This window comes from Branchiostoma lanceolatum, chromosome 3 (assembly GCF_035083965.1).
Source record: "Branchiostoma lanceolatum isolate klBraLanc5 chromosome 3, klBraLanc5.hap2, whole genome shotgun sequence".
NCBI lineage: Eukaryota > Metazoa > Chordata > Leptocardii > Amphioxiformes > Branchiostomatidae > Branchiostoma > Branchiostoma lanceolatum.
Genome location: NC_089724.1, coordinates 10954431 through 10969984, shown reverse-complemented (window position 1 = coordinate 10969984; position 15554 = coordinate 10954431). Strand labels below are relative to the sequence as shown.

The 15554-nt window shown below is 41.8% G+C and overlaps 2 protein-coding genes across 2 annotated transcripts; one reads left to right on the top strand and one right to left on the bottom strand.

Moving 5' to 3' along the window:
• The first annotated feature begins 3364 nt into the window (after positions 1-3364).
• LOC136430207 (astacin-like metalloendopeptidase) lies at positions 3365-7959 on the top strand. The gene is made up of 10 exons (XM_066420597.1): positions 3365-3599; positions 3762-3802; positions 4322-4397; positions 4752-4871; positions 5223-5351; positions 5787-5906; positions 6226-6373; positions 6680-6855; positions 7335-7462; positions 7753-7959. The coding sequence occupies exons 1-10, from the start codon at positions 3533-3535 to the stop codon at positions 7843-7845; spliced, it is 1098 nt and encodes a 365-aa protein (XP_066276694.1). The 5' UTR covers positions 3365-3532; the 3' UTR covers positions 7846-7959.
• A 94-nt stretch (positions 7960-8053) lies between these two features.
• Positions 8054-15028, bottom strand: LOC136430204 (uncharacterized). Its single transcript, XM_066420593.1, has 12 exons — positions 14911-15028; positions 14371-14413; positions 13878-13943; positions 13651-13694; positions 13218-13299; positions 12309-12426; positions 11854-12035; positions 11173-11388; positions 10824-11000; positions 9240-9548; positions 8659-9012; positions 8054-8143 (listed from the first exon to the last, which is right to left on the bottom strand). The coding sequence occupies exons 1-12, from the start codon at positions 14983-14985 to the stop codon at positions 8133-8135; spliced, it is 1677 nt and encodes a 558-aa protein (XP_066276690.1). The 5' UTR covers positions 14986-15028; the 3' UTR covers positions 8054-8132.
• Between the last annotated feature and the right edge of the window lie 526 nt (positions 15029-15554).

The following is a 15554-nucleotide window of genomic DNA, read 5'->3' as shown; positions in this document are numbered from 1 at the left end:
TGTGTGTGTGTGTGTGTTGTTTTATTGTAAAAGTTGTTTATTGGTGACATTTTGATTCAACCCATGCAGGCCGTAGGAGCGTGAGGGAGTGGCTGGCCAACCGCCAGGCCGAGGATGGAGGCCGCCAAGAGGCCAAACGGATTGTGGACAATAACCTGGGACCAGCAGAGAAATGATTAACAGAAAGGTACAAAAAAGTACACAATTTCCTATGACGTGGTAGTTGTGTGCGTTCTTGTGTGTTGTCTACACAAGGTGCATCTGTCTTGGCTATATCATTCTTGTCTGAACAATCATCCCCAAATAAACATGGAGACATTGACATTACATTCATGCCATATAAAGGATTTCCCGACTTATGAAGCCAAATATGTTCTTTTCCAATGATCAAGTGTCTGGTATACACAAATGTACTTGGTGTGTGCACCTGATACATTTTACCAGTCTTTATTGCTGCATCTATTTCAGTGATTGTTACGTTGCACGTGCGTTCAGAAGATAAAATTACCTAAATTTCTAAAAGATTTGAAAGTTTGAGCAGTGGAGTACATTACTCATGGTATTTTTGTCGTACTTGTGTATTTCTGCAGGGAAGTCGGGGTGACTATCACGTGTTCTCCACGTGATCACGGACAGCCGCCGAGAACGTCCCTGGCATAGGCATAAGTTTGTCAACTACAGCGTTGCTAGCGGTATATAAGTGTAGCATTGCAGATCTGAAATGAAATGCGCAATAAGTTTGTGCTCGCCTGAGGTGCATAGTGTATCAACAATTATCAGAAAGAAGGCGAAACATGAGACTCAACATTTTGTTTGTAGAACTATGAAACATATTCTTATGTGATTTATTGATGTGTTCTTTGATATCGCATGATTTAGATATAACCGTTATTAACACTGTAACCGATTTTTTGGATTCATTTAGTTCCGCTGAAATCTCTCTACTGAAAGTTTCACATATGCTTTAAATCGCGGATATGTCCGGTCACCCTATGCTGAAAGAAGCAAATAAAGACTTGAATGTAAATGCATTACGTTTGTATTGTATATGCGTATTTTCTTGTATACGCAGCTGCAGTACTTATCATTCTTATTTTAGGCAAAACCTGCGTTTCTTGCAAATCCTTTGAAGGGGTCAAAGTAGAAAACAACCTTTCCTGGCAAATTGTAACTAATCAAACAAGAGTTCGGAGACCCCATATCTCCATGAACTATTCTATTTATGCCAATGACTAACACATTTACATAATACATGCTTGTTCATGAACACCTTTAACGAACTTACACATGTCGTAATATTGACAGTCAAGTCATTTACCACTTAGATGAATTATGGTGCTTTTGCATTAACTATACAAATTAGGAATTGATTTGCATAATTTGTATATGTTGATGTTCCACTTACCATAAACTACATATGTTACATGCATTTGAGACACAAACACAGACAGACAGACAGACAGACAGACACACACACACACACACACACACACACACACACACACACACAAATTTATCTCCATTTTTCATGGAGATAAAAATGCTAATACGCAGCTCATACGGTCTTGAATTCGAATATACGAACAAGTGTGACGACAAGATAACTATCATCAAATTCCGGACACAGAGCGCCCCGGGCGTCAAGTATCTTTAAATGTGTTGTATAAACTTTCATGTTAAATTGGTACTTTGGTTAGGCACACTGCCAAAAGAAAATTCAGGTAAATGTCGACATCCCTCTTCATGAAGTACCCTTTTTGGCGACGCCTCAGGGGCGAGCCAAATTGGTATATATTTTGTGTGCAGTTTTCAAGAATTCTAGGAATTGCACAGGAATGTGAAAGTCCACGGAACGATAACTCAAGAATGCCTGGCCATGGATGTATTGCCTTCATATTTTGTAGGTGGGTAGGTCTGTGTGAGACCTTGACATGATTGGAATTTGGGCCCCCTAGCAACTTTCTATGGTACTGCAGGGGAACTTTTGCTTTTCAAATCTCGTGTTCTGAACATGCTATGGTCATGATTTTTAGTGGTGGATAGCTCTTTGTTGGGAAACTAGGTCCTGTAGATTTGGACCCACTAGCGGCATTTTTTGGAACTACAGGAGCTAATTTTGTCTCAAATTTTGAAAGAGAATAACGTAAGAAGGAGCTGACGGATCGTCATAATTTTTGGTGTGTAGATTTACATAATCATATGCTAATTATGCAAATCCATATCTGATTTGTATAATTAATGACGAAGCTGCATACCATTATAGGACTCTCTAACACATGATGGCACGATATCTTTTTTTGTGAAAACAAGACTTTCATACATTGGACAACTTGTGTTATTTGGGTAGAGAAGGTGATCAATTGATATGATTTATGCGAGGTCCTTATTTGCATGCGGACTGAAAAACGAAAACATTAACAGAGACTACCGTCGCCATGGTAACATCTTTTTTTGTTGCCAATCTTGTCTCTTTTTCTTTTTCTTCTTCTTAATGTCTTTTTTGTGCCCTTGTGTACTTTGTGCTTTTGTGTCCTTGCTGTCTCTGTTGGTCATACCAAGGACCCAAAAGTACGGAGGACACCGTTGATTTGTGTCCATTGTGCTCTTGTGTCCTTGATATGAACTGTGGTGATCTAGCTACGGTTCTGTGGTCAGTGTTTGGTGTCTGCTGATTGACCGAACAACCACCTTACAACATCGGACGTGCTTAAAGGGCGTTTTCTAATTTGATAAGGCACGTCGTCGTCGACTAAAAGCAAGATTATGTTAAACCCATAATTCTCACATGTTCAACCTTACCAGGAGTGCAACTTGCGAGCCTGGCTGTATATATCATTCTTTTTTTTATTACCTTCGCCAAGAAGGTTATCCTTTCGATGCCGTTATGTGTGCGTGTGTATGTATGTGTGTGTGTGTGTGTGTGTTTATCTTATTTGTTTGCAGAAAGAATAAGCCGAGAGAAAAATGGTGGACTGAAGGCATCCGTATGAGTATACTAGTAATGATGACTATATTAAACCACACTGGAGGTGAATAATTTTTAATATGTTTCTATGTGGCTATTTCTACAGTTATCAAAGAGGATCGGAACATATGCCACTTTCCCAGTGGTAGAAAGAATAGTTAGGAACACGTACTGTTGTCAGCCTGGGTCACATCCGTTAATCTGTCCGGGATGCCGACAGAGCCAGAACGTTTCTCCGCACAACCCAAAATTGGACAAACCTTTAAAAACATTCATTGCAGAAATAAAATAAAATAAAAGTTTAGATCGCGCCGTTTTCCGTCGGTTAATTTGTCACCTGCACAGGATTCTTAAGCATGTTAGCAAGGTACGTTATACGGCAAAATCCACGGCGCAGATAGATCAGTTCAATGCATGTCCATTTTTCTGTGTTTTTCTTTCAATCGACACGCCCACAAATATTGTGTGCATAACTAGGGGCATCAGGAGGTTGACAGTCCAGGCAGCAAACTGCTCGACCAGAGAAGAGCTACACGTTTTGAAAAATAGAGGCAGTTTTCTCTCAAAATGTCTCGCACAGCCATGTTTGGAATGATCTCTTGTCTGTTGGTTGGGTTGGCGACAAGCACACCGCGTGAGTAACAGTTATACCCAGTTCCACCGTGGTATCGCTTAAATATGGCAACACGCATCCTTTCATTCTGTCTTCGGAAAAGTCCCCACCCATTGTAGAATCCACAAATATAGTGCTTAAACCAAATGCTTTAATGACCTCAATTGACAACCTTTTCCTCAGGCCTTCAGCTGAATAAGGGTGACGTTGCTGGAGCAGATCTCGTGAGTACCATAGGCACTGAACCTAAATACTCTTTTGCTACAACGGAAAGTAATAGATATCAGAACCTCAAGTCCCTTTCGATGGGCATATGGACATAATTTGCCGTTTTGTTACAATTCACAAAAACCTTTATCATGTCGAATATCATCATAGACTGAATACGATACGAGTAATTTTCTAAGAAGTAAAAAGACTGTGATAATGTAAAGTAATTGAATTAAATGTGGAATTCCCTGAAAGCTTCGTCTTGATCAGTCTTCTAAAACTGCACGATTAGCGTTTTCAATTCTCTTGTGTGTGGACCTCGAGCTCCGTGATTATGAACTAGATTTGGCGTATTATATTATGTCAGTCTATGTATGGTCAATACATTTTCATAAACTTTCAAGGACGAATTGACGATTACACTAAGTGTGCCTTTATCAAATTAGCCACTAAAAAGCTTTACTGTGCATCACAGGACACTAACTGCTCGCGAGTTTGCAAACAAAATTGATATTTGCAGTTTTCCATTTCAGCACAAGAGAAATGCAGTCGAGGATGCCAAGATCTGGCCGTCTGGAGTTATTCCTTACGTGTTCAATTCTGAATTCGGTAAGGAGACAACGAGACTTCTACTGCTGGGAATTTCAAGACTATTTTTATGGGCCTTTTATACCACCACCTTTCCAGCTTGCTTCGGTCTGCTATCCTATGTTTTATTTTGTTATGTAGAGTTCATGATCAGTCGCATCTCCTACATTCATCCGTGTAGCAAATGTTTTGTACCCTTCTTTCCTTCACGATTCGCTGTGTCTTTCTATCTTACGTCATTCCGCTAGTAACGAACCTGCAGCTGTAGGACGATGAATAAATATATATCACTATGTAGAATGTACGGATAGTTTGACCTTGTCCAGTAGATTTTTGTCATGCTAAATGTGCTTTGAATTGTTTTTATATTTCTAGCAAGCGCCTGTAAGGACGATCACACGGGCTGCCCGCATTGGGCCAGTATCGGGGAATGTGACGTGAATCCGAACTACATGTTGGTCAACTGTCTACTGAGCTGCGGTGTTTGTGAACAAAGTACCCGCGATTAAATTTGTTTTGTAGCTTAAGTAAATTCTGACTTAAGATAGACCTGGGTATAGCCGGACATTACACAACTGGGTATAAATATCCAGTTATTCATAACTACGTAGTGTATACATGTTTCCGTCAATAATAGTGTGTAGTCAGTAGGCTAGGTTTTCATAAATACTTTCACTGATGATGGAAAATTAATCCCAATTACAATTGAGACGTGTACAGTCAATTACGTTCATATGCTGTACTCTAAAATACACCACACAATCAATAGCGCACTAATTGACAGTATTGCACAAATCCTACATTGGTAAAAATGTTAAGACACGAGCTGTATCTTTTTGTGCGTAGTGTCTGAGAGAAGCACCTGTCAGGACAACCACGCCAGCTGTAGTTACTGGGCCAGCACTGGCGAGTGTCAGATCAACCCCAACTACATGCTCACCAACTGTCAGGCCAGCTGCGGCATCTGCCAACCAAGTATAGTTTTCTCTCTCCTACATCTTCAATAAACTTTACCAACCTACAGCACTTAACCCATGTACAACAAGATTGTTCCATTTGCCTACCCTTGCTAGAGGGATGGAAACGAATTTGTTTGCTTTATGTTCATATTACCTAATGCCTCTTGCATACTATTTTGTAATCTAACCTTTTTATTTCAGGTATATCTATCTACGACTAACCTTATATATCAATGTGCTATCAAAACACGTACCGATTCATATACATTTCTCAAAATAGCGTTCCTGTAGTCGCAGTCAGATTATGATAGAATTCTATGGCTCTGTCATGTATGTTGAATATTGTGTTTAAAAGAAGAATAACATAATTGTTTACACCTCTAGCGTCAGACGTATTTGTTACTACCAGTATATACTGTGTGATAAACTGTACACGGTGTCTTCCATACAGCATCCACCTGCCAGGATAACCATGCCTCCTGTTATCACTGGGCCAGTATCGGGGAGTGTGACGTCAACCCACCCTACATGTTAGTGAACTGTATGCAGAGTTGTAACGTCTGTGTAACAGGTAATATAAGGAATGTTGCAAACATATTTCTTAAGAATGATATGAGATATTACAATTTTCTTTCTTCGTAGAAACATGACTCATTCAAAGGTTGCATTTCATTGGCCTGAAATTGATCTTTCTCCGGTTCTTAGCGAGATTCCTTAGCTTCCATAGTTTCTTTCTGACCGCAACGCCAACGGTCCCAGTCCTCTTTTTTCAGGTATGCCCTCAGAAAGTTCTTGCGGTGTCTTCCTTTTCTGGATCTGTGGGTATTAAATCCTATTATATCGGGCGACATTCATAGAATATGTTCGAAATATGTCTGTCCCTACCACAGCCGAGCCTCTTTCGGACCAGAAGCCGGAGGAAGGGTCCGAGGCGGCGATGATACTGGCTGGCATGGCGGACTTCCACAGCGAGACCTGCATCCAGTTTGTACCCCGTACCACTGAACAGGACTATATCCACATCCGCAAACTGGGAGGGTAGGAACAACGTTATGGTTCTAACCCAGACACATACAGTGTAACTGTGATCTTTACTAAGTGAAGTCTTACTTCAGAAAAGAGAATCTATGCATGATACTAAGTAATCTGTCCTCATTCGGAGCATCTGTTTTGTAGCAAACAGTATACTTATCAGTCAAAGGTTTTTGTAAAAAGACAAGTAAAAGCATAACCTATTGGCTGCATGGAATGAAATATATTTTCCTCATTGTATACATTCTGTGTACTCTTCAGTGTAATTAATTACCAGTGACGACGGATTTTGAAACTATCCTGCAAATCCAGGTGCCACTCCGAGGTTGGTCGCCAGGGGGGGCGACAGGAACTGTCTCTCGCAAATGACTGTCTACAGAAGGGCACCATCACCCACCACCTCATGCAGGCCGTAGGGTTTCACTACGAACACAACCGTCCGGACAGGGACCAGTGGATCGTGATAAACTTGGAAAACGTACAAGACGGTCAGACATTCAACATTATTCTTTTAAGTGGTGAAGAATGGTTGCTATTTGATATATTACACACTACACTGTCCTTGTTTCGCTATGAAATGAACCCATCCCACACTAATAGACCAAGGACCTTGCATAGACATTGAGGTTGAGCATAGACCACGTTCGATAGGTCAGAGAGGGTTACACTTAAGCCCCCCTCTCACTGGACCCGCGGCACGCTGGCGGCGTCGCTGCGTCATAAACTGAATTTGTGTTACCCTTGACTCTATGATGGGAATATCATTCAAAATGTACAAATATGACCCAAAAGACCACAAAACACACGAAGCTTACAAAGATTCATTTTTTGACGATCAAATTCGTTGAGTGCTTAGTCTTCTGTCCGCAGTGACACCGCTAGCGTGCCGCGGGTCCTGTGAGAGGGGGGGGGGGGCTTTAGAACCGTGCAAACTAACTGAATAAGTTATTATATGTACTTCTTACAGATCATGTCCATGATTTTGACAAGAACACCGAGGGCCGTACCCTGAATCTGCCGTACGACTACGGTTCCATCATGCACCTCGGCAGCCACGTCTTCAGCAAGAACGGCATGGAGACCATTACGGCCAAGGTTCATTTAATTTCGTGTCTAATATTTTACCATAGATCAGAAGACATTGGTTAATCTATCAGACACTACTTGGCTTGTTGATACTTATTGGCGACAACTCGGGGCGAGCCTAATGGTATAGTATTTAGTATTGTGGGCATGTATGTGCACGTGTGTATTTGTCCAACAGAATAGGCTTTTCTGTTTGCTGGAAATCCCGCATAAACAGCACCACCTAACAAAATAACCAATGTCGCCACGACTATGTCTTTTTCATTCCAATCTTGTTTGTGCTGTATCTATTCTATCAGCGTCCTCTGAACGGTGCAGTGATGGGCGGCTGGAGGAACACTGGCCTCAGTGATCTGGACATCCAGAAGATCAACACCCTGTACCAGTGCTGAGGGAACAGCGTGTGCTGTTGGTGAATCAGTGCGGGTGACATTGGCACTTTGCTTTGGGGCCTATTTTCACAATACTGCTATTTGCGAACGCAGAATAAAGTGAATCGTGGCTTCTTCATAACATGTGCTTCTTAGTGTTTGTGTGTGTGTGTGTGTGTGCGATGTCACCGCTTGTTATTGACATAATTATCCACATTGTCACAAAACCTCACAATCAGAAACTTCCTTTTATTTGGCACTGTTAAGTTGAATCTTGGCCTTGTTTAGACGTTTTACAGCTGACCGTTCTATGCAGTACCTGGAAGCAGAGTAGAGATTTAACAAAGGTCATTCTTAAACATGAAATGCATAAACATAATCAGGATATGCGTGCCATAGTTTTAACCACGACTGAAGTGAACGTTTTATCTTAAGAAGCTTAACTTCGCTTCTAAAATCTTATCAGATGCATGTTGCTTCGTCGTACTGTCGTACTGAAGATAACTGTTAATGAATAGTACCAAAAAAAAGACATCGAAGATCAAATAACTCGAGTTTCTGTACATTCCTTGACAAAATAAAGCACAACTATGTCCATTTCACACACAACATTATTGCTCCAATTTCGCATGTCATCCTCGGGTTCCTGACTTCGTCAACAGCATTTAATTTTCTGCATGCCTGCAGGCCAACGACGGACACACACCGACACAAACAAACGAATGAACAAAAACAAACAAAAACAGGCAAAAACACAGACAGACAGACCGGATTCAACACCTCCATTTTGACGGAGGTATAAATGTTCGCAAGATAAAATGTAACGTTACATACCGATACAGGTTGCATGAACCGACGAGACGACCTGCCACTGGCTCCCGTCCCACAGTTCCCACTGGGACCTGATCTGGTCAGGTGTCATGGCGCAGTCGTTGACGTAAGCGAAGCCGAAGTTTTGCCCGATCGTACGACCGACCCACCACTGATTGTAGTCGTCGAAGAAGAAGAGGAAGTCTCGGCTGTCCCTGTCGCTGACGTAGACGGGCCTGCCGCCGCTGGTCTGACCTGTCCTGGTGTAGGTCGTCATGCGGGAAGGTTGGTGGGTGACGTCACCATGCAGACTGACCCTCGTACAGTCTGTAGCGCCCCCTACCGATTGTGGAACTACAACGCCAGCTGGGACGTCATCTGAACGAACGAGGGAAAAGATGGAGACCAGATAGAGTTGACTGATACGTCAGGTTGGAAAATGTGGCCAACCATCAGGGCAACCAGGATTGAAAAAGAAAAGTGAAATATTGCGGATAGATGTAATTGCAAACGATGAAGGATGAATCGTAACAGTTAGAAATCCGCAAATGTAAGGAATTCAATGTTTTATGTGATACCCAAATACGGTGGTGGGTCCTACGAACCGGAACAGGCGATTTTCACATCCGGGCTCTCTACCCACTGGTCGTCCCACAGAAGGAACGTCCCGATGATCTCATCAGCGTAGAGGTGGGAATCCCTGACGTGCACGCTCCCGAAGTTGTTCCCAACCTGCGGCCCCACCCACCATTCCAGGTTCCGGTCACCCTTGTAGTAATACAGGAAGTCGCAGGTGGCGCTGCTGAAGTACACGGGGTGGCCCTCGTTGCTTTTGGTGTCTCCCGTCATGGTGTATGACGTCATCTTGGAGACCTGGATGTTGGTGGAGCCGTACAGCACAACCGTTGGGCATCCTGGCATAGATAAATAGGGATTACAAATTGAAAATTGAAGCAAAACAAGAGTCCGTAGGACACAATTCTCCGTGAAGTATTTATAGTATGTACAAGTATTGACCCACACAAATTGCATCTCTGCTCAGTCCAAGTAGTGTTTTAGAGCAAGTAAAGAAAAAGTGTTTTCTTTTAATACAGGAGTGGTCAACCTGCTGAAAAGTATGTTTTTACAGCATGGCACAGATGGGATCTAGAAATTCCGGGAAAAGTCACAAAGTTAGATCTAGATGGCCCCTTTTCAATTATCAACGAACCATTCAGCCTTACAACTAAGATGTATCAGAAATCACCAATATGAAGTAAATCCTCTTTCCACAATTTATTGCAGGCCGGCCTGATCTATAGCTATCAAGCTATTTGCAATAAAAAAGGCTAATTTATATTATCGTAACATTTCACGAAGGTCAAAGGTCACCGGATCTAACCACCCGGAAGTGACACTGGCGCGCACACTTTTCTGAGATATATTTCTCAACAATCTTTCATCCCCTGCGTAAACTTTTTACATTGTCACAGCCTCCGTATTATAAACTACACGTGTGGTAAGTTTGAAGGTCCAGAGATTTGCCATTTTCACACTGTGCGTAAAAATGCCTAGTCCGTCCCGTGCGCACATACTGTATGCGAGTTGCGAGGGACACGGCATACTTAATACACAGACTGGAGGTCACTATTCACATGTTCGCAGCTAAAACTCACAATTCCCGTTGCCGCATTGGTATGTTACTTGGTATATCGTTTGGTAGGTTGCGTGTGGTGATGCACGTTGTCTATTTTTCAATGTAACAGTGACTATACGATCACAGCAAGTAAGGAAGATTTATACCCCGTATCTGCCTGAAGTATTCCAGTCATGCATAACGGATTATAACATGGTCCCTATGGCAGGGCAGTGGGACATAGCATTAATTATAGGGGTGCAATTACGATATTGGATTGACGTTTAAAGTAGTTATGGTGTAACAAAGCTATTGTGCATCACCACGCCGAACCAGGCAAACGATATGCCAAGTTACACACCAGTGCGACAACGGGATCGTGAGTTATAGCTGCGAACGCGCAAACAAATGCATTCCCAATACTCCCAGAAGGAGGTCATCCTCCTTCCCGGAGTAATGAATGCAGTCACAGGTCAATTGATTGTCATAAACTGGGCAAGAGCTTCAGAGCTCATAATGTCCACTACGCAGTGTGTTCTAATAAATGAAGTCTAAGGACTTAACACAGGGTTACCAAGTTTCCCTATGAAGTCCTCACAGCCCGCACAGTCGCAAAAGTCTGTGCCGGATCCGCAGTAACCATTCGCCGAGCAGCACGGGTACTGGCCGTGCGGGTTGCACTCGCCAGGTGTCGCCCCTGGAGCTGGGAAACGAGAGCCACAGCGACCATCGGTCCTCCACTTCTGGGTGCCTGTAATCGTAGGCAAACAAAACGTGAGTGGTTTCTTTTCAAATAGATGCCGACCCTTCAAACTTTGCAACTTGACAGAGTCAAAATTGTAGGGGTCTTTGTTTCGTCGATACCTCCATTAATTCAATATTCAAGTACATTCTCACATTGCAGCAATATTTGCAATACTCACTGCAGCTGTAGAGTGTGTTGATCTTGTCAATGTCCCCAGAACTCAGACCGTCGTTCTGTCCCATCAGGCCGTTCGTTGGGAAGAGCGCTTCGATTGTGGGCTGCCCGTTAACGCTGTGAGACCGGCTGCTGTAGTGCATGATGGAACCGTAGTCGTACGGCAGGCCAAGCGTGCTCACACCGCTCTCAGCGTGCTTCTCAAAGTCTCCCTTCTTGTCTGTCAGAAAAGAAATAAGAAAGTGACTTATCCTACCAAAGGACTACAGTCAAACCTGCACAAGTGATCAGCTCTACATAAGGACGACCTGGCAAATGTGACCATTTTTTGTTTTTCCCCCATTGACACAAGCGTATAATCTTGAGAAATCCTGTCTATAGCGACCACCAGTCCACATAGACCAGATTTTATCGGTCCCCTGAGTGGTCTAAACTGGACCTCTGGGAAGAACGACAGGACATTGCAGTCTAAATAAAGTATATTGATTGATTGATTGATCATTCCGGTTTTCTTGGGCATTTTTTACTGTAATTTTTGACTGCCTTACCTGTGACCTTCGACGATGCAGAATCAATGACTAGTTCCTTCAGTTTCTACAAGTGTCTATAATTTTCTGAAAGCAAGGGACGCTCTTAGACTGCAATGATTGTTTTTGCCTCAAGGCAAATTTGTGACAAGGAGCACCTTCTTGGATGTTATCCCACAGAATGTTGACCCAGTCGTCCCTGTCCGGCCGCTGATGTTCGTGCCAGAAGCCCACGGCGTGCATCAGCTCGTGGATGATGCTGCCCTTCTCCAGGCAGTAGCCGTCACCGAGAATCACGTTCTGTGCACCTTCATGCTTCTGTCCAATCCATGCCCAGCATCTGAAGTATGTATAGGCCATGACAGAGAAATAAACATTCTATACATATTCCATGTTTATATTATGGTAGCATATTGATACCTAACAAATATCTAATACCACAAATATATTAGCGCCAAGCGTTATCAACTGGACATGTACCTTTGATTAACAATAAAATGCTGTGTTTAAGCGTGTTTGACGTCAGTACCTCACACCCGTTTCACCCGTAGAAAGGTTTTTGCCCGACACCAGTACTAGTGCTTGTAGCAGGAGACATGTAGTTGAAGCTCACCCATCCAGGCGTTGGATATGTAGGTAGTCCTCCTGGCCGTTCCTCTGTACAAATCGGACGCACGTGTGTTGGTGGAACTCTTCCATGGCACTTTGTATACGTGATACCTCAGATGCAGCTATACAATAAAAACTGCACTTTTCATATTATCGTGGAAGCTAATCTGTGTTGGTAGTTATCATAGTACAATGCTAAACTTTCTTCCAACACAAAGGTATACACGGATTTTTCAACGACCACTGGTGCCTTCTTCAGGATCAATAATGACCAATCATTTCCGAAAGTGATCCTGGTCGTTACAAATTTGTATGCCTTTGTGTTGGAAGGAAGTTTAGCATTGTACCATACATTCTCATACTTTTACAAACGACTACAGCACTTATACAAAGGATATAACTGTTATCCCTTTTTTGTCTAGTGTAATATTCTCCACCCCTTACGAAAAAGAAGTCCCAAGCTACACGGCCATCCCCACCCCAGAGGCCCATCCAAGCGAGAGACCTTCCGCAGATCGGTAGCCTACCGCGGACCAAATGTCTGGAACAACCTACCGCCAGACACACGTACGGCTCCGAATCTGACTTCCTTTAAGAGACTCTTGAAGTAACGGAAATGAACAAAACGAACGGACACGGACCATGAACCAGCTTTCGCCCAACTATATGTTGTATGTTGTAGCAATTGTATATTGTTGTACCATAAATATGTAATGATATATGTTTATAGAGATATTTGGACTCAAATGAATGTGTATCTCTGTTATATCTTATCTGACCCTTACCTCTTCCCTCATGACCTCATACCTCTTCCCTCATGACCTCAATTGAGCTTATCATGAATAAACAAAGGTTCAAACAAACAAACAAACAAACAAACAAACAAAGTGACAAGTAAACAACATGGACTTACAGTAATCACCCTGCCTGATGACGAAGGGGATCTCCTTATAGTCCCACAAGAGCGCTGATTCTATGATGGCGTTTCGAGAGTTCTGAAATGAGAAGATATGTATGGACAGATTGTACCAAAGTGTCTTTAACAATATACAAAAATACAAGTGACTAGAATGTCCAACAATATATTGTACATTACCCCAGAGGAGTGTTTGAAGAATGCATCTTTAAGTATTTTGTATCATTAATTAGCCATATAGCAACCTCTCTGTTGGGTTAGAAAATTGGATATTTCCACAAAACCGCCAATCTTGTTTCAGTATATCGTACTTGTATACTTGGACTGATTCCCAGTAGACAATACTTATGGCATGTGTCACATACGCCATGTGTCTTCTATGGCCTCAGTGGCTTTTCGTGAGCCATAACACTGCAGTATGGAACATTACCGATGGTCCGTAGTACTCAATATCCGTCTCAAACAGATGGAGATCTGTGGAAAATAAGAACTGATTACTAGTATCCTCAGTCTGTATTCGTAACAGACCACAAAAGAGATGTACATGCGTGGACCAAAAAAAAAAAAAAAACATACAAAGAGATGAATGAATTTGTCATTTTTAATAGTCGTCATTTGCGTCTTTGATGACAAAAGTAGACATGAAGAAATTCTCACCCTTGTTCGCCTCGATGATATAATCCATCGCCACCCACCCGGATCCATGCCCAGAATCTCCCTCACCTGTACAAAGCAAACACATGGATGTTCATGTCGTCTGACTCCCCGTTACAACATGTGTACTGGTCGAGAACATTGTCACGTAGTATATAAGGCAACATCTTCCAGTAATGCCAATACTAGTTGTTGATTAAAAAGGAAATGTTTGACTAGCTCTAGCAATGTTCTCAGAAAATAAGGTTACAAACAAATCGATGTGGAATGTTGTATCCAATGGTGTAGGAAGAATGCCACTGTTCAGATGTATCGTATAGTTGCCATACATTGTTCTTGTTACAATCATCGTGTAGTAAAGTAATTTTTCTTCTTCATGGTATAGTGGACTATGCCCATCCACTATGGGCATCTCATGTATACGGAACAGCAATAGACGTACTAATCAACCGTATTTTAGATAAATCATGTGATTATAGTGTGCATGTATGTTTACCTTGGATGTTGTTGTACCCCATCGACTGTACCGAAGCTGCATCCTGGATACAATAGCAAAATGTGAAACAGTTTGAAAATATTGTCCTTAACCTAAGTGCTTTGATATACAGGATATGACAGAAATGAATGCTTTAGATTGGGAAGGTTAAGGTCATTCGTCCACCGATTCGATCAATATGAAGGTTGAAATCAGTCCTATTTCCATGAAGGAATAGAAAATATTTGAGATCTAGACTAGGACCAATGGTCTCTCAGCGAGCAATGGTCTTAATAATGACTTGATGATTTTAGTAATTGAAAGAAGATTATGACTTAATTGGGTATTCTACATGTATACAAACCTATGTCATATCATATGTCATATGTCTCAGCCGTCATCCTTCTGACGCCCATTCAACTATGTCATATCAATAGATATTAGAACTGTTAACACAAAATAGCACATGCAGACAATGAATATGTGACGAATTATTTTGTATAAAACAAAATTATAAACAGTGAAGAAATATATACGACAAAAAGACTCTTTACGACTCACCAAAGATGGAAAGTAGGCACAGACAAAGGCTACCGTGAAAACGCTTAGAGTGACCATATTGTACATTGCCGCCATTTTAGCAGGGCTTTATCCCTATTAAAGGCAAACAACAAACACTGCGACCCTTCGCCTATTCTATTTATACATATCATGGACATTTCAATATAAGACCGTGCGGACTCTATTCATAGATTTAATTGACAACGTGGAATAATCAGGTGAAATGTATAGAATTCTATCAAAGCTATTGTACATTCAATGTAGCTTTTCTATAGTATGGTGACTTGTATTGCGTATGTATAGTGTTAATCATTTTCAGAGATACCGATACACTTTATAAAAACCGAGGCTATCTTTACAGGTACTCGGCAGTATGCCTACAGGTTATCAATAGGCAAACGGACGTCGTCATGATGAACAGCTGTCACTGTTCTCACCGGTGAAGATATCCCCTGCACTAAATGAGTCCCTACGTTTCCGTTTCTTGGTAGATATTTGGTAAATTATGGGTTTATCAAACTTTTGAGCCTCTATTTCAAAAGAGAGATACATATATCCCCATTCCTTAGTTGATCAGTGAAGTTTTGCCGCCCTGTATCAGCTTTTGATATCTAGTGTTTAAATACAACATACTTCTTCTTCGA